Source organism: Schistocerca cancellata, chromosome 1 (assembly GCF_023864275.1).
Source record: "Schistocerca cancellata isolate TAMUIC-IGC-003103 chromosome 1, iqSchCanc2.1, whole genome shotgun sequence".
Lineage (NCBI taxonomy): Eukaryota > Metazoa > Arthropoda > Insecta > Orthoptera > Acrididae > Schistocerca > Schistocerca cancellata.
The window spans coordinates 298,394,266-298,412,916 of record NC_064626.1 but is presented as its reverse complement, the minus strand read 5'-3'; the positions used below and the strand labels follow the sequence as shown (position 1 = coordinate 298,412,916).

General features: G+C 41.2%; 1 protein-coding gene across 1 annotated transcript in view; it reads left to right on the top strand.

Moving 5' to 3' along the window:
* The first annotated feature begins 10,245 nt into the window (after positions 1-10,245).
* Positions 10,246-18,651, top strand: part of LOC126171900 (F-box only protein 9) — an 82,833-nt gene continuing 74,427 nt past the window's right edge. The window contains exons 1-2 of the mRNA XM_049920834.1: positions 10,246-10,384; positions 10,566-10,730. Of these exons, the coding sequence (XP_049776791.1) occupies positions 10,382-10,384; positions 10,566-10,730 (168 nt within the window). The 5' untranslated portion in view covers positions 10,246-10,381. The remainder of the gene's footprint in view (positions 10,385-10,565; positions 10,731-18,651) is intronic.

The window sequence follows — 18,651 nt, the reverse complement described above, 5'->3', positions numbered from 1 at the left end:
GATAGCACTTTTTTATGTAACAATAATAACACATAGCATCTCGCAGACATATATTTATGATTAAAGCAAGTGACAACTTGCAGTCTTAGAGGACAAATAATGATGAATTTCTTAGCAAAAAAGTTAAAAGAGTGTAACGGTCAACACTCGGGTCAGGAGGTCAATTGTATAGGTGAGGCAGTGATGTTACAATGTGTCAAGAGTCCAAACTCAAATGGCTCGTGAGTGATTGAGTCTTATGCCCAAAGGCGGCTGAGAAAAAGTGGTTTCTGAAATGACATTTTATTAACATCTTTGTTACAATGACTTTTGTCTTCCCCAGCGCACAGGTAACAGGATGGGTCATTCGCTCAGCCGTCGGCAAGAAATGCTGGACACAGTATCCAAACAGCTTGTGTAGTGTGTGGCAGATTAGGGACCCTGCCTGACAGCGAAGCATTACAGGGGTGGCAGCAGGATGTCCCACGGCACCGCAGTGAACTTGAAGGCCTCAGTGCACTTAAAGAGGGGCATGCACTCTGATATGAACCCACAGTATTTTCCTGATGGTGTTTGTCATGAATGCGGAAGTCCAGGGCTCCCTCAGCATACGTAGCACAGAGCCAGGAAGACGGTATATGACCAGCCTGGCAGGTGGTACTCAGGCACCCACCGAGCAAGTAGAAGGTGGCAGCTTCCAGTTGAATGGGTGGCCCTTCGCCTTGTCGTTAATCTTCTACTAGTCACGGCTGCAACCTATCAGGAGCGACGATGTGGAGCGACTAAGTCCGCAGGCTGCAGCCTCATAGCTGAAATCTTCAGACAGGCAGCAGGCAGCACATCATTGTTCGCCAGCAGCGCTAACCTGTTACTAGCGAAACTGTCGTTTCATCGGGATCGGTGATTCAGACTGAATGAAAGGATACACTGAAGATGAGCTGTCCAACACGCAGGTATTTAAAGCCAGATAACAAGTCATTGTAGCAGGATAGGCTGCGATTTACTCCTGCTCAATTGAGATCTCAATGGTCCTGTCTGCACTGTGGTGTCTCAAGAATGGACGGTTTTTCCTGTCTCTGAATTTGTCATCAGTACTAGTACGTCTTGGGCCGGTGGAGCTCGTATGCTGTATGTCCGTATTGTGGAGTTTTCAGAAGAACGTTATGGGTGTCGCCATACTGCAGTGTTGACACCCCTGCTCTAACTCTGCTTGCTGTATGGCAATAAGATATGACCATTGCTCTTCTTTTGCAATACTGGTACTCTTCCATTTTTTGTATTGAGGCTGTGACACACAGTCTAAGTTGGGCGTGATTCTTTTACTGCCTGTGTCGCGCAATAACTTCGAGAATTTATTAGTGCACCTGGAAATAAGGTTGTTGTGCAATAGGACGAATGGAACTGAACAAACTCTCGGCAGCAATTACCGTAAACATTTAAACAGCAGTGAAAAAAGTCACTGTGCTCCAAAAACAGGAAAATCCGAGATTCAGCCTCGAAACACAACCACTTACAGAAAAAAGGCGAAGCACTGACAAAGAAACGCGTCCAAATGCAGAGACCTCAACAAAAACGTATAGAAGGCGGTCAGAAGAGATCAGTGAACACAAAACACGAGAGCGATCGAGATCATCAAAACCAATGTGAGCATGAGTCCTTCATTCCAGTCAAACAAATTTGAATTGGCCAAGGAGAAGTTGTTACTGAAAAAGAGAAAATTATAAAAAGCAGTTGGGACTTTCATCGGAAGTTCTACATTATGATTCGCGAAGATTTCTTATAGATGTGGGATTCGAATAACTGGAACCTACGAGCAAAAATGAAATGGAAAGAGCTTCAAAACCACTCGAGAATTTACGGTGTTAGGAGAAGATCAGATCACATGTGAGATGCTTAAAATTGGAGGAAGGAAAACACGTAAATGAAAATGGTGGGCTACATCATTTCATACATTTCGAAATCAGTAAGTTTTAAAAATGATATGTGATCTGTTAACATTATTAACTTTCGCTAACTTGATTTTCTTTATAATTATTCTTGCAGGTATGACGTGCATCAATTACTAGGCTACTTGAGACATGAATCCTCAGGACAATTTATATTTGTATGTTAACAACCGATTTTGAATTACTCCTTCAAATGACTGAACCCAAAATTAAATAGAAAGGTACTTTTTGGAGGGAACCTATACCTACGAAAGTTCATTTGTCAGTGACACTTAGATTGGCTGCCAACAGTTTCAAAAGACTGCATTTTCTTTTTAAAATATCCACTCAAGGGATATTGCAGATAGTGTCTGAAGTTTTCAGAGCTGTATATGAGACCTAGAATGACTACGTTAAGGTAAAGTTCACTTTTAAAATTATATTCAGTAACCGACAGCACAAATAAATTTAAATATCCACTCTAGTAGGGTTACTGGTAGTGCCTACAGTTTTCAAAGCTACGCAATTAACTGAAAAATTTGAAATACAGACAGTAAGTAGGTGGAATGACATTTGTTAGTTGCGTAAAGGATATTACATTACAAAATAAAATTTAAAAAATGCAGAATTTGAATTAATCACTATTTTTGGACATTACATATGTTAAATCTGTTGGCACGTGTGTAACCTGTGCTCTCGTTTGTCCTTTTTCTATGTGGCTGTTGCACATATGCTGAATACTGTGCATCTGGTGAACATTGATGGAGTGTTACGTACTGTGTTGTCACTGAATTTTTTTCATACAAAAATTTCTGTTGTGTGCATTATATCCTCTCTCTCCTCTTCACCATTTTTTTTATTTTTTTTGCCATCAACTGGCAATGCAAATCCATATCATCAGGCCTTCATCCATTTCTTTCTAATAATGATTTTAAAATGGAGATTGCCTGGTCCATTTGACCCTTAGCTTGTTTAACTTTTGGCAGTCTCTAGCATTTGTACTGATTGGTGTTTCTATGGACTCTTGTTCCACATATTCATTCTCACCCTCAGTTTCATTGGAAAAGGTCTGAAAGAAACACACAGTGTTAGTAAATGGAAACTATATCCTATAATTAATGTGTACCCCAATTTTATACTACTATAGTGAAACTACTAATTTGTTTCTCTTCTTTTCTGTTTCAGTTCCCTGCAAGTGATGAAGAATGGCTTCTTGCACCACAAAAATTTGAAAACACTTTGCAATTCCCTCATTGTTTGAGGGCTTTGGGTGGCAAACATGTCCAAATGCAGGCTCCTATCAACAGTGGTTCAAAGTTTTTTAATTATAAAAGTACTTTCAGTATAATGTTACTAGGTCTAGCTGACAGTGACTACAACTTTCTATTTGCGGATATTGGTACCCATGGTCAGATGAGAGGTGCCAGAGTTTTCTATGATAGCTTACTTTATTGCAAACTTGAGGAGACTGATACATCTCTCCAACCAACTTCTCTTCCTCGACGAAATCTGGCAGTTCCTTATGTTTTCCTGGCAGATACAGCCTTTTCATTATCAGACAGAGTGTGAAGCCCTGTTCTGGAGTACCACCAACTGGTAGTCAACTGAAAATATTCAGTCAGCATTTGTCATGTGCCAGAGATATAACTGAATCTACATTTGGTACAACGACATCTGTTTTCAGAATTTTTCAGAAACCAATGCTGTTGGAATCAGAAAAAGCAACACTTGCAACACTCAGTTGTGTAATATGGCACAACTTCTTAAAGAACAGCGGAACTTCACGTAGTCTGTACTTGCCTGAAGGTACAATACAACGTATCTTACAGGAAAACCAAACTTCACAACTACTACTACATAATACTCAAAGGTGGCCAACACAAAATGTGAGAGAAATACCTGAAGAATTTGCAGCTTACTTTTATTCAGACACATTTTAAGTATCATACAGCCACAAAATCTCTCCGAATCAGCAAGTCTCACATGTCTCTCTTTGCGGGGTGCATGAGGTCGGTAGCACATTCTAGTCACGCCTGCATGTGTTCCATGAACACACAATGGTAGGGTGGAGGTAGTAGTGTTACATCTGTACTGCAGCTGTTAGTTGTGTTATTGTCTAGTTCTTGTGTAAGCTAAGTGTAGTGAGAGTGATTACTACTGTAGAGAGGGCGTTTCTTGAGGAAGACGTTTTTCTTGTTGGAGGAAATTTGACAGAGCATGTGAGGCAGAAATTTAGATTGTGTTTTCTTGCTCTAAGGTGTCTACATCGTGGCTCTGTACTTGGTTTAATTCACAAATTCCAGGCAAACGGTTCAGTTCATGATGCACTATGAACTGGTAGCCTCATTTTTTTAACAGAATGGAAGGTTGACAACATTTTGGACATCATGTTGCAGAGTAGAACAAAATCAGTGAAGGAAATTATCGCAAGAGTCTTAAGTCTCTCCTGTGACAGCCCATGAGATTGTAACCAAAGAAATGCGGATGTACCCACATAAAATTACTGCTGAGCAGCAATTACATTGTATGGACCATGCAAAATAAATGAAGTTTTGTGAATGATTTCAGCAGTTTGTGAACTGATATGGAGCTGATATTTTAGATCAAACTGATGAGACTTGCTTTCACCACGTGGTTACATTAATTAGCACAATGCATGAAATTGGTCATCAGAAAATCTACGTGCCTCAAGAAAAACGCCATTGCATGCAGAGAAAAGCAGAGCGTATGTTGCCATAACACGAGTGTCAATTAAAGGACCAATCTTTTATGAAGAAATATTGGGTTTAATGTCCTGTCGACACTGAGGTCATTAGAGAGCACAAGTTAGGATTGGTCAAGAACTGGGAAGGCAACTGGCTGCGCCGTTTCAAAGGAACCGTCTGGCATTTGCCTGAAGTAATTTAGGGAAAGCACAGAAAACATAAATATGGATGACCAGATGCGGGTTTGAATCATCAACCTCCTGAATGTGAGTCCAGTGTGCTAATCACTGCACCACCCCACTCAGTCTTTTTCGATACTGCAGCCACTTTTGGCGTCAATTGTTCCCAGATAATTTACCCATTTATTGCCCTGCTGAATAAAAATGAGGTCAATATTTCATTTTTCCAACAAGACAAGGCTATGCTCATATGATACGTCAGTCCTTACAAGTATCAGATGAAATCTTTGGAGATAGAGTAATTATGAAAAATCTTTGTCTCTGAGCTCGCTGGATCTGTCTCAGCCCAACTATTTCGTTTGCGCTGCGGCTAAAGCATTATTGAATCAAAACAACCCATAGACGATAGATGAACTGAGACAGCAATAATTGATTATCTGCATTCAATTACATATGAAATCTTGGTAAAGGCGTTTCCAACCAAATGTAAATGTGTTGAACTATGCCTTCAAGAAGGAGGAAATCATTTCCAGCACCTACTGTGATATTTGTGAGTACTCTGTATTTAATTGTAATTAATTAATTTCATTGTTTAAAGTATAATAATATTGAATCCCATTTCCCAAAATAAATGCAGCCACTAGTAGTGAGTCACAGCCCCTTTATCATACAGGGTGGTCCATTGATCGTGACCGGGCCAAATTTCTCACGAAATAAGCGCCAAACGAAAAAAGTACAAAGAACGAAACTTGTCTAGCTTGAAGGGGGAAACCAGATGGCGCTATGGTTGGCCCGCTAGATGGCGCTGCGATAGGTCAAACGGATATCAACTGCGTTTTTTAAAGTAGGAACGCTCAGTTTTTATTACATATTCGTGTAGTAAGTAAAGATATATGAATGTTTTAGTTGGACTACTTTTTTCGCTTTGTGATAGATGGCGCTGTAATAGTCACAAACATATGGCTCACAATTTTAGACGAACAGTTGGTAGGTTTTTTTAAATTAAAATACAGAACGTCAGTATGTTTGAACATTTTATTTCGGTTGTTCCAATGTGATACATGTACCTTTGTGAACTTGTTGTTTCTGAGGATGCATGCTGTTACAGTGTGATTACCTGTAAATACCACATTAATGCAATAAATGGTCACAATGATGTCCGTCAACCTCAATGCATTTGGCAATACATGTAGTGACATTCCTCTCAACAGCAAGTAGTTCACCTTCCGTAATGTTCGCAGATGTATTGACAATGCGCTGATGCATGTTGTCAGGCGTTGTCGGTGGATCATGATAGGAAATATCCTTCAACTTACCCCACAGAAAGAAATCCGGGGACGTCAGATCCGGTGAACGTGTGGTGCTTCGATGACCAATCCACCTGTCATGAAATATGCTATTCAGTACTGCTTCAACCGCATGCGAGTTGTGCCGGACATCCATCATGTTGGAAGTATATCGCCATTCTGTCATGCAGTGAAACATCTTGTAGTAACATCGGTAGAACATTAATTAGGAAATCATCATACATTGCACCATTTAGATTCCCATCGATAAAATAGGGGCCAATCATCCTTCCTCCCATAATACCGCACCATACATTAACCCGCCAAGGTCGCTGATGTTCCACTTGTTGCAGCCATCGTGGATTTTCCGTTGCCCAATAGCGCATATTATGCCGGTTTACGTTACCGCTGTTGGTGAATGACGCTTCATCGCTAAATACAATGCGCGCAAAAAATCTGTGATCGTCCCATAATTTCTCTTGTGCCCACTCTCAGAACTGTACACGACGTTCAAAGTCGTCGCCATGCAATTCCTGGTGCATAGGAATATGGTACGGATGCAATCGATGTTGATGTAGCATTCTCAACACTAACGTTTTTGAGATTGCCGATTCTCGCGCAATTCGTCTGCTACTGATGTGCGGATTAGCCGTGACAGCAGCTAAAACACCTACTTGGGCATCATCATTTGTTGCAGGTCGTGGTTGAGGTTTCGCATGTGGCTGAACGCTTCCCGTTTCCTTAAATAACGTAACTATCCGGCGAACGGTCCGGACACTTGGATGATGTCGTCCAGGATACCGAGCAGCATACACAGCACACGCCCGTTGGGCATTTTGATCACAATAGCCATACATCAACATGATATCGACGTTTTCCGCAATTGGTAAACAGTCCATTTTAACACGGGTGATGTATCACGAAGCAAATACCGTCCGCACTGGCGGAATGTTACGTGATACCACGTACTTATACGTTTGTGACTATTACAGCGCCATCTATCACAAAGCGATAAAAGTAGTCCAACTCAAACATTCATATTTCATTACGTACTACACGAATATCTAATAAAAATGGGGGTTCCTATTTTAAAAAACGCAGTTGATATCCGTTTGACCTATGGCAGCGCCATCTAGCGGGCCAACCATAGCGCCATCTGGTTTCCCCCTTCAAGCTAGACGAGTTTCGTTCTTCGTAGTTCTTTCGTTTGATGCTTATTTCGTGAGATATTTGGCCCGGTCACTATCAATGGACCACCCTGTATAGCGAGATGAATGTACTGCCGATGTTAAGCGCCCCACAAGATGAAACGCGCGAAGCTCGCCACTGCAGAGACTTTGCGGATGTACTATACGAAAATATATACAGGAGCTTACATGAGAATAAAAGAAGATCTAATGTAAAACAGCTTCGTTTCAGTTCACTTACCTCTTTACTTATTGTGCTGGTATAAACTGTGCCAAGAAAACTGTCCATTACTTCCCATGAGAGCTATATGCTTTTGTAAACTTCATCTTCCCCTCAACTGATTGACTGTTTCGTCTTTTTTTGATACAGACGATACATCGACGATAAGGATTTTTTTTCTTTTCACGTCATCAATGAAGTAATCAGTGCTAGAGTTGTTTTGGAATTTGTTTCAATGCATCAGCATTGACATTTCTGTTTTAATTGTAGCTTGATGCTATATTCCGTAAATGATTATGTTGTTGATATTGTTCCAAAATCTCCAGAACTTGAGGATCACTCTATTGCCCCCATTGACACATTAAAAAAAAACGAAGAAAAAGTGAACGACAGTTATGTGTTAGAGACGAAGAACGAGAGAACAAAAACTCAGACGACGAAGACAGAAAACATCACCGGCACCAATGTATGGCCGGCTTATCGATATTGGCTCAAAGTCCTTCGATGTTTGGTCGAAATACCGACAAGTAACGGAGTCTTACCACCATTGTCTTCAACGTTAGTTGTAATGCTACTTCATCGACCCTCTTATTGGATCAACTCTGTGACGCCAATGTTGGCCCCAATGTGTGGACCCAGCCTTACAGGGCATTGTCCCTAGTCACCTAACAATTCCAGCTTAATGCCACAGCTAGAGTGTCCGTTAGACTGCGTTAATAACTCGAATAAAGAAAAATAAGTAACAGCCCTTATTTTTGGTGGCCTCTATTGTTAAAGAGTATTAAGCCCGGTCCACACGCAACGATCCGTCTGCGCAGACATTGGCGCAGATGTCTGTACATGCAAAAGATCGCTGCAAATGTGGTGTGTTCACACGACACAAACCCCAATCTACTACTCGCCCGCCATCTGTCGGTGTAGAAAAGAAATATCAGTGGCAAGCGACTACGCTCCCCGTAAACGTCAAAAACTTAATTCAGTTATTTTGAAATATAGAAATGGAGGAAGTTCTGTTGTGGTCTGTGTTCGCAGCTTGTGTGGCAAAAAACATTCAGACCAACCGCAGGAAACAGAGAAGACGGTCAAAATGGTGTAGACACTGGCTGCTAAAGCGAAAACAGTTTTCTCACGTACATTTACTGCGAGAGTTGCAGGGCAAACCTGTTTTGTTTTACATTACCTCGTGTTCCATTTCCTCGCACATTGACACTCCAATTTCATCTTCAGTTGTATTCCTGCTTGGTCTTGGCGTTTCTTGATCACTAAGAAAGCCAAGTAGATCAAAATACCATAACGTTGGCTGGTATACTTGATCTACTCTTACACCAGATCTTCTAGATTTCTGAACTTTGGATAACTCTTTTCGGTAAACAGTTCGCTGACAGACTTAATTTACTTGACTTGCCTTCATGAGCTCATTCTTCAGGACAGCGTAAATAGCTTCACATGTGTTGGGTATTATTTTACTCAACGCTTGTTTCGATATTGAAGTTGAAAATTCCAAATCCTTGTAGCTCCTTCCTGTTGCTAGGAATCTTGATGTTACGCCAGCCGTTTATGAGGAGGAATTGCCCTTCTCATACAAGTATTTTTTTCTCATAATATGAGGGTTTATAAGCTTTAAGAGATAATTATAAGTTTCGACATCCATCTGCAAATAATTTCGCCAGTTCGCAACGAATTTTTTTTATTATTACCGTTTCTCTGTTTGCCGAGGCGTCAACTGCCCGCAATTTTTCAATTAGAGCATTGTATGCTGCTGCCTTTTTGTCTTGGGCACTATATTCTTTACTTTTAATCTTCTACAAACATGGGTAGTTTCTATATATTTCAATGAATTCACTTACAAACTCTTTAGAACACTGACGAGTATCAGTCATTTTAGTGCCCTATGCGCACAAATACAAACACTAGACTGAGCAAACAGCTGTTTCGTGCCAGATTTGCGGCGATCTCCTGTCCACACGCTCCAACTTGTCTGCGCAGATGTGGTTTGAACCCACAGATTTGAGAGGTTTCGCTCAAACCTCCAACTCCAACTTCCAGGTTTGCACACACCTCAGGTTGGTGCAAATCTTCTCTCCACACGCAACGATCTGTCTGCGCAGATGTGATGTGCGCAGACATTTGCACAGACAGATCGTTGCGTGCGGACGGGCCTTTAGTGGAATATAGAGAGGTCGCTGGATCGAATTCCGTTCGTACTGCGGACTTAATGTCATTTTAACCCTGATTCATATGTGAAATGATGTGACGATTCTTCAGAAACGATACGTGTTTCGGATTTCACGTTAAAAAGGATATTTTTATACGGAACTCCCAAAACAGGATTTCGTAAACCGATTCCCCAATACCACTTCTGGTTGGTCATAAAAAGACTCCAAAATCAATTCCGGAAATGAATTTGTAGTTGCGCAGGACGCTCAGATATTCTAAAAGAGTTAGATGTAAATATAAACCGAAAAAAATATTTATTATGTATGCAGTTAATACAGTCCTTCGTTGTTATTTGCTGAAGTGTTTTGTAAAATTATGTGCCAATGTCTACAAAGACTATGGGTGATCGCTCTTCAATAAAAGGGACTGGTTTATCTACAATCTTATCATTTTCTGATATTTTAAATATAGACGAATTTTAATGTACGAATTTATTGTTAATTACGTAGTTCGCACACTAGAGGGGAAAAAATAGATAGTAGTACACGATCATGGCTGTGTATTCCACATATTTTCCTTGAATTCTTTGATTGTATCATCTTCGGGAAGCGTCTGCTGAAGTTGTGCTTTGGTAGCAAGCATGGCTGCTGTGTTTATGGCAAGAAAATATTTTGAATCTGTTATAAGATTTTCTGACCGAGAATCTGTTCCCTGAATTGACGTCTGTACAAAAACCAAGCAGAATGGTGAGATACAAGCGAGTATTCGTTTGAAATAATTGCTGTGAAGAAGCTAAACATGTAATCACCTGTAATTACGCAGTGAATATTGTTAGTAAACAGTACAATATTTTTTTTAAAAAAGTGTCGCCCGATATGTTCCGCAAATGACATACGTATGCGAGTGACAGAAATTTATTTCTTTCAGTCAGACGCTCACTGCAATGAGAGATCATCTTCAGGAAGTACTACAGGATCGACAGCTTCTGCAGGGGGGAGTAACCCATCAGGAGCAGGACAGGGTGGTGCCAGCGAGGAGAGTGAGGAGCAGGAAGAACCTTCTTCTTCTAGCCTCACGAACAACAATGATGAGGTACTTATTTTCATGTCACATATGATCTATTCTTAATTTACAGTATTTATGATTATGAAGACAATATGGAGTGATTTCGTGTAATAGATGATCGTTCCACCAGGTTAGTGAGAATTTAGTACAACTCTCATAGCGCATTTGTCAATATGTGGAAACTTGAAAATGCATTACAAATACATAATGAATGTGGCACACAAATATGCAGCACGTAAATTGTTGCTACATTTCATGTTATATTAACCTGAAGAGAGAGAGAGAGAATATATGTATATGTGTGTGTGTGTGTGTGTGTGTGTGTGTGGCACACAAATATGCAGCACGTAAATTGTTGCTACATTTCATGTTATATTAACCTGAAGAGAGAGAGAGAGAATATATGTGTGTGTGTGTGTGTGTGTGTGTGTGTGTGTGTGTGTGTGTGTGTGTGTCACCTTTACTCACAGCGTGGCTGCGGTAACAGCAACTGTACAGTTATATACTCGATACATTGAAACCCTTCTTCGTAACATGAAGTATTGAGTTTCCCTTGTATGATTGTAAGAATCTTATAATTCTTCCGCACTTGTTGTTAACTTGTTAAAGTCTGCTTAATAACATGAGGTTGCCATATACAGAAACAAATCACACACAAAAATTAATGTGCATTAGTTACATTATTGGCTCCCAGCATCTGACAGTGATAATTGCTTCCTGCGGTGCTGAGTGACACGGCACTTATGCAGTTTAGCAGGTACGGAAAAAATTTTTCATTTTTTTTTCAAAATGTGATCGATTATAGTCAAATTTGATACGCTGATTACGAATACGATATTTATTTTCGCCCCAGTTAATTATTTACATCAAAAAAATTGTTTTAAATTTTTTTAAAATTTTTTTATTTTTCAATATTTTGTCGATATAGTGAATTCTGATGCGCTGATTTCGAATATAACATCCATTTTCATTTTCCCTTGACCGTCGGCTATATCTTCTGCCCAATAAGCGCGGCGCTGCCGATGACGCAACATTGCGTAATACACTAACTAATCAGTATTTTCAAATCATAGGCGGCCGCTGCCGCGGCTGCATTCCAAAAATAAAACTCCCAACCTAACCTCAAGTGGGCTACGCTACAGATCACTTTATTTATGAAAATACAAAGTACAATCACCAACAAACTTTACATATTCACCCACAAAGCTCTCCAAGCCAGATACATTTGGAATGAAAAATTTTTTCCGTACCTGCTAAACTGCATAAGTGCCGAGTGACACAGCACTTGTGAATGGAACAGAAAGTACAAACGAGCAATTTGATTGATTGTTGGTGTGTTAGCTGTCCTATTAAAACTAGCTGTTAAGCACTTTGACATATTTATCCACATGTCAGTGTGTAGTGTGTGCTGAAATGCCCCCCCCCCCCCCCCCCACTTCCTAGTGCCAAAAGCTTCATTTATTTTTAATGGATAATGGACTATTCCGGAACAAAGAAATATGTTAAATAGAAAAGAGGCTTTGTTGTGATCAGAATAAGGCAATAAACTTTACTTATTTTATGTACTACGCCGCATGTTAAGCATGGACCTTACCATTGGTGGGATGGTTTGTGGGCCTCGACAATAAATATAGCCATTTTGCAGGTACAACCACAATGGAGGGTTATCTGTTGAGAGGCCATACAGATGTATGGTTCCTGAAGAGAGGAAGCAGTCTGGATGATTGACTGATCTGGCGTTGTAACTTCAGCCAAAACGGCTTTGCTGTGCTGGTAATGTGAACAGCTAAAAGCAAGGGGAAACTGCAACCATAACATTTCCCAAGAACTTGTAGCTCTACTTCATGGTTAAATGATGATTGAATCCTCGTAGGTAAAATATTCCAGACATAAAATAGTCCCCCAATTGGATCTCCTGGTGGGGACTACTCAGGTAGGTGTCATAATTGGGAGAAACAAAACTGGCATTCTAGGGATTGGAGTGTGAAATGTTAGATCTCTTAATCGGGCAGTAGGCTAGAAAATTTAAAAAGGGGGTAGGTTGAAGTTAGATATAATGGGAATTAGTGAATTTCCGTGGTAGGAGAAACAGGTATTCTGGTCAGGTGAACACGGGGCTATAAATACAAAATCAAATAGGGATCATGGAGGTGTAGGTTATGCCAACTAGCTATGCATATGATGAAGAGATTGAAGAAATGTATGATGAGATAAAAGAAATTATTCAGATAATTAAAGGAGATGGAAAATTTAATTATGGTGGGGAACTGGAATTCAATAATAGGAAAAGGAAGAGAAGAAAAAGATAGTAGCTGAATATGGACTAAGGGAAAGGAATGAAAGAGGGAGTCACCTGATAGAATTTTGCACAGAGCATAATTTAATCATAACTAACACTTGGTTTAAGACTCATGAAAGACAGTTGTATACATGAGAGAGACTTGTAGGTACTGGAAGGTTTCAAATTGATTGTATAATGGTAAGACAGAGATTTTGGAGCCATATTTTAAATTGTAACACATTTCCAGCAGCAGGTGTGGTCTCTGACCCCAATTTATTGATCATGGATTGTAGATTAAAACTGAAGAAATTGGAAAAAGATAGGAAATTAAGGAGACAGGACCAGAGGTTGTTGAGAGCTTCAGAGGGAGCATTATAGAATGGCTGACTAGAATGGGGTATAGGAATACAGTAGGAAGTGAAGGGGTCACTTTAAGAGGTGAAATACTGAAGGCAGCAGAGGAGAAAATTTAAAAATGCAGCAAATGAAGCAGGTGAAAGGGAATACAAATATTTAAAAATTACTCAGCAGGAATGGCTAAAGGGCAAATCTAAGAATATAGAAGCATGTTTCACTAGGGGAAAGATAGATGCCATCTACAGGAATATTAGAGAGGTCTTTGGGGAAAATAAAAGTAGGTGTATGAATATCAAGAGCTCAGTAGGTAAAGCAGATCTAAGCAAAGAATGGAAAGCTGAAAGGTGGGTGAAGTATATAGAGGGTCTATACAAGGGAGATGAGCTTGAAAGCAACATTATAGGAAGGGAAGTGGATGTAGATGAAGATAAGAGGGAGATATGATACTGTGAGAAGAATATGACAAAGCTCTGAAAGATCTTAAGTTGAAACAAGGCCCTGGGAGTAGAAAATATTCTGTCAGAACTACCTATAGCCTTGGGAGAGCCAGCCAAGACAAAACTCTTCCATCTGGTGTGCAAGATGTGTGAGACAGATGATACGTCCTCAGTCTTCAAGGAGGATGTAGTAATTCCAATTCCAAAGAAAGCCATTGCTGACAATTGTGAAAATTACCAGACTATCAGTTTACTGAGTCATGGTTGCACAATACTAACACGAATCCTTTACAGAGGAATGGAAAACCTAGTAGAAGTAGACCTCGGGGAAGATCAGTTGCATTCAAGAGAAATGTAGAAAAATGTGAAACTGATCCTATGACTTACCTTGGAAGATAGGTTACGGAAAGGCAAATCTATATTTATAGCATTTTTGGACATTGAAAGAGCTTTTGACAGTGTTGACTGGAATACTCTCTTTGAAATTCTGAAGTTAGCAGGGGTAAAACCAAGGAGCGAAAGGCTATTTACAACTTGTACAGAAACCAGATGGCAGTTAATTGAGTCAAAGGGCATGAAAGGGAGGCGCTAGTTGAAAAGTGAGTGAGACAAGGTTGTAGCCTGACCCCAATGTTCTTCCCACTATGATATATTAAAAAATGCATAAGATAAATGAAACTAAATACTGTGTATGAAAAACAGTGAAGACATTATTATGTGCCATCACATTTAGAATTTTTTAAAGAGTATGTTCAAAGTGAGAGCCATTTGCATGACACTACTCATGTACACACTGCATCACTGATGAGCTCAGTGCTGTCAACACATCTAGAGTAATCATCTTACAAGCAGCACTCATTCATTATCTCACGTCCTCTACAGTCATTGGACCCTGTTGTCGCTTTACATGACCCCAAAGTAAAAAGTCTGAGGGCATCAGTCAGATGATCATGCTGGACACCTCTGAATAGGACTACTCTTCCTACCCACCAGTTTGAGAATAGGCAGTTTAATGTATCTCTTATTAACAAATAACTGTAGGCAGGACATTCATCTTGTTGAGCCGCATCATTGAGCAAGTTTTCAAGGGCACATTTTCTGGTAAGAAGAGTAAAGTGTTTATCAGAAGATATGTGTACTTTTGCCCATGTAACATATCATCAATAAATAAGGGCAGATCACGTGCTATCTGATTATGGTACACTGCACTTTACTGTTGATAAGTAGTGCACATTTCTGAAATTTTCTCTCCCTTTATTTACAATGTTATGTCATTAGTAAACATAGGGTTGCCACAAGTTCTGGACATCAGGGAATTTCAAGCGTGTCGGGGAAATTTAAAAAAAAAGCACTGGGAAAGTCTCATTTTTATCTCAGTAGATGAAATGGTTTGTTTACTGAGATGTCTTGCATCCTTGCTGGCTAGGTGCCGCTTCCCTACTCCCTCGTTCTTACTGCTTCTCCCTTCTTACCACTCCCCTCAGCTTGCAGTCAGTGCTGCCACTTCTTCTTGCCGCTAGCCTAACAGCTGCCAATGTGAGGGAGGGATGCATGTTGTTTGGATGATTCTCAAGAGACTGTTGATGCAGTGGCCAGAGATGGCGGTCGTATGCACAAGTTGTGTCTGAGTGATTGTGTGACTGTGTGTTTTCTGACAAAGGTTGTAGCCACAAATTTACTTGTGAGAGTGTGTTTGTCTTTTCTACACACCTGCCTGTGGCTCAGCGATCATCTTTACTGTGAGCTGATACTATTGTGACTCACCAATTTTTCAAAGTGCCGCACGCAGTTACACGCATCCTCTACATGTGGCCCTGTCTGCCGCAGCAGCAGCGCCACCTAAGCGGCCAGCCAGCCAGCAGCCGCTAGGCTTGGACTCAGTTATGATTTGACTGTTAAAGTGTACACACATCTTACTCTGTTTACTTGATCTGTGACTTTCATGTATTGTGTCTTCCTTGAAATATATTTGTTCAACTTGAAGTTATTACAATTGGCGACGAGGATGGGATTTTTCTTTTCCATCTTTGACCCACATGTTTCCATGGCTACTTTAGAGCAACTATTTCAAGGTCTCATAGAACAGCAAACGCTTCTCACAAATGCGATTCGTGATTTCGTCGCGGCATCAAATGTGGGGCGTCTCTTGTTGTTGTCTCTACCTACTTTTCCTCCTTATGACGAGACGGCGGAAGACTGGTGTGATTACGAGAAACGTCGTCGACGGCACTTCATGGCATTTCATGTCGCGAACGAACAAACATGTAAGTCTCTGTTCCTTTCATGGATTTCACCTCAAATGCATTGGTTCTTGTCGCAATTGGCTCCTTTAAAGATCTTGTGTCTTTGTCTGTGATTACTTCTGTCTATTTTCAAAAGCAAGCGCATGTGGTAGCCTCTCGTGTTGCCTTTTATCATTGTCAAAAACAACCGAATCAATCCTATCGTGCTTGGGCTGCTGAACTTCACGGCCTCAGTAGAAAGTGTCAGTTTGTTACTGAAGTTCACTAAGAATCCTACGCTGATTCCATGGTACGGGATGCTATTATCCGATCGGCACCCAACAATGGAGTTAGGCAATGTGCCCTTCAGTTGGCAAATCCGACTCTAGATGATGTCCTATCCATTGCTCAGTCTTTTGAAATTTCTCACGCCGCTGGAGCGCAAATAGAGGCATGGGGCGACGTCGGGTAAATACAAGCTCTGTGCGATGTTGACGAAGCGTGTGGCGTGTACCCGCTGGCCGACGGGGCCGCAGTACGCTCCCAAGCGCAGCCTCGGCCTAACTTTAAACAAACCTCTAAGAAACTGCAGCAAAATCCACGGCAACTTCCTTCATGTCTGCGGTGTTTTACGAAACATTCATGAGAAGATTGTCCACAATGTTGGGCCGTGTGCCACAAATGAAAAAAAAAAAAAGGGTCATGTGTCATCCGTTTGCAAATCCGACCGCATACACGATGTTCATGAACATGACGCTGATTCTGATTCTGTGTTGTCTTTAAATTTTACTTCTTCCCTTTCAGGGAAGTTATTCGTCACTGTCCAAATACTTGGTCGAGATGTTCGCATGCAGGTGGATACTGGTTCTGCTGCCACTATCATTAATTCTCAGATGTATCTTCAATTGGGTTCTCCAATCCTGTCACCTGTCACTAGGCAATTACGGACTTACAAGATTTCTCTCTTGGGACAATTTGATGCTGAGGTACCTTACAAATCTGTCGTTTGTGCTGTTCCCATATTTGTGGTCGACCATAGTAATGCGGAGAATCTTTTTGATTTCGATGCCTTTCGAGTTTTTGGGTTCTCCATAGATGACTCTGTCAGTATAATCTCTGATGCTGTTCCTTATGCTCAATTGGATTCCTTGTCGACGACATTTTCATCCCTTTTTTCTCCTGGGTTAGGCCGTGCAAATGACTTTGGAGCTCATATCATGCTTAAACCCACTGCTCGGCCTAAGGTTTTTCGGGCTCGGCCCATTCCTGTGGCCCTTCGTGATCAGGTCAAACGGGAGCTGGATCATCTCACTGCTTCAGGGATCTTGCTTCCTGTCACTATCAGTGAGTGGTCCTCTCCTGTCGTTGTTGTTGCTAAGCCAAATGGTGATATTCGTCTCTGTGGCGATTTCAAAGCCACTGTAAATGCTCAATGCTCGACACTTACCCTATGCCTCGACCTGAAGAATTGTTCACTAAACTTGCTGGAGGCCAGTATTTTTCTAAACTTGTCCTGTCAGAAGCTTATAGTCAGCTTCCTCTCGACGCTGCTTCCCGGCAGTTTCTCTGGTCCTTAACGCGCCTTTCGGCCTCTATCAATACCAACGATTGCCATTCGGTGTTGCCAGTGCCCCTGCTCTCTTTCAGCGATTCTTGGAACAATTATTGCTCACTGTTCCTGGGTGTATAAATTACCACAACGACATTGCTGTCACTGGCTCCACCACTGATGAACATCTTCAAAATCTCCGCACACTTTTTCATGTCTTACAGACTGCCAGTCTTAAGTGTAATCTTCAGAAATCACAATTTTTTCAGGCATCTATCACGTACTTGGGGTTTCAACTCTCTCGGGATGGTATTCGTCAGCTTTGGCAAATTGTTGCTGCGATCGATGCCCTTCCTCACCCTACATATGTTAAGGAACTGCAGGCCTTCTTGGGGAAAATAGCATACTATCACAAGTTTTTACCATCTGCTGCTTCAGTGGCTCAGACGTTGCATCGCCTGTTGCATAAAAACGTGCCCTTTCACTGATCCGCGTCATGCGATACGGCTTTCCAGAAATTGAAGACTATGCTGAAACAGGCCCCGTGCCTGGCTACTTATCGACTTGGCCAATATCTTGTTCTTGTCACGGACGCCCCTCAATACGGGGTCGGTGCAGTCCTTGCGCACCGTTTTTCTGATGGTTCTGAACAACCCATTGCTTATGCCTCCAAAATGCTCACGGATGCCCAACAAAGTATTCTCAAATTGAAAAAGAAGCTTTCGCCATTACTTATGCTCTTTGTAAGTTTGGTGTTTTTCTCTATGGATCCAAATTTCATCTTGTTATGGATCACAAACCACTTGTTTCCATGTTTCACCAATCAACGTCACTTCCCGACAAGGCTGCACACTGCCTCCAGCGCGTTTGGCTCTTTACTTGTCTCATTTCAATTATGAGCTTCATTTCCGGCCGACGGCTCAACATGTGAATGCTGATGCACTGTCTCACCTTCCCATGGTTCCTGATCTGGCATTCAATAGGGACGAACTTTTGTGTTTCCACCTGGATGTTGCCGAGCAGCGGGTTGTGGACGGGTTCCCCATCACCGGGGGACCGGCTGGTGGCTGCTAGGGGTTCTGATCCTCCCCTCTCCTGGGTT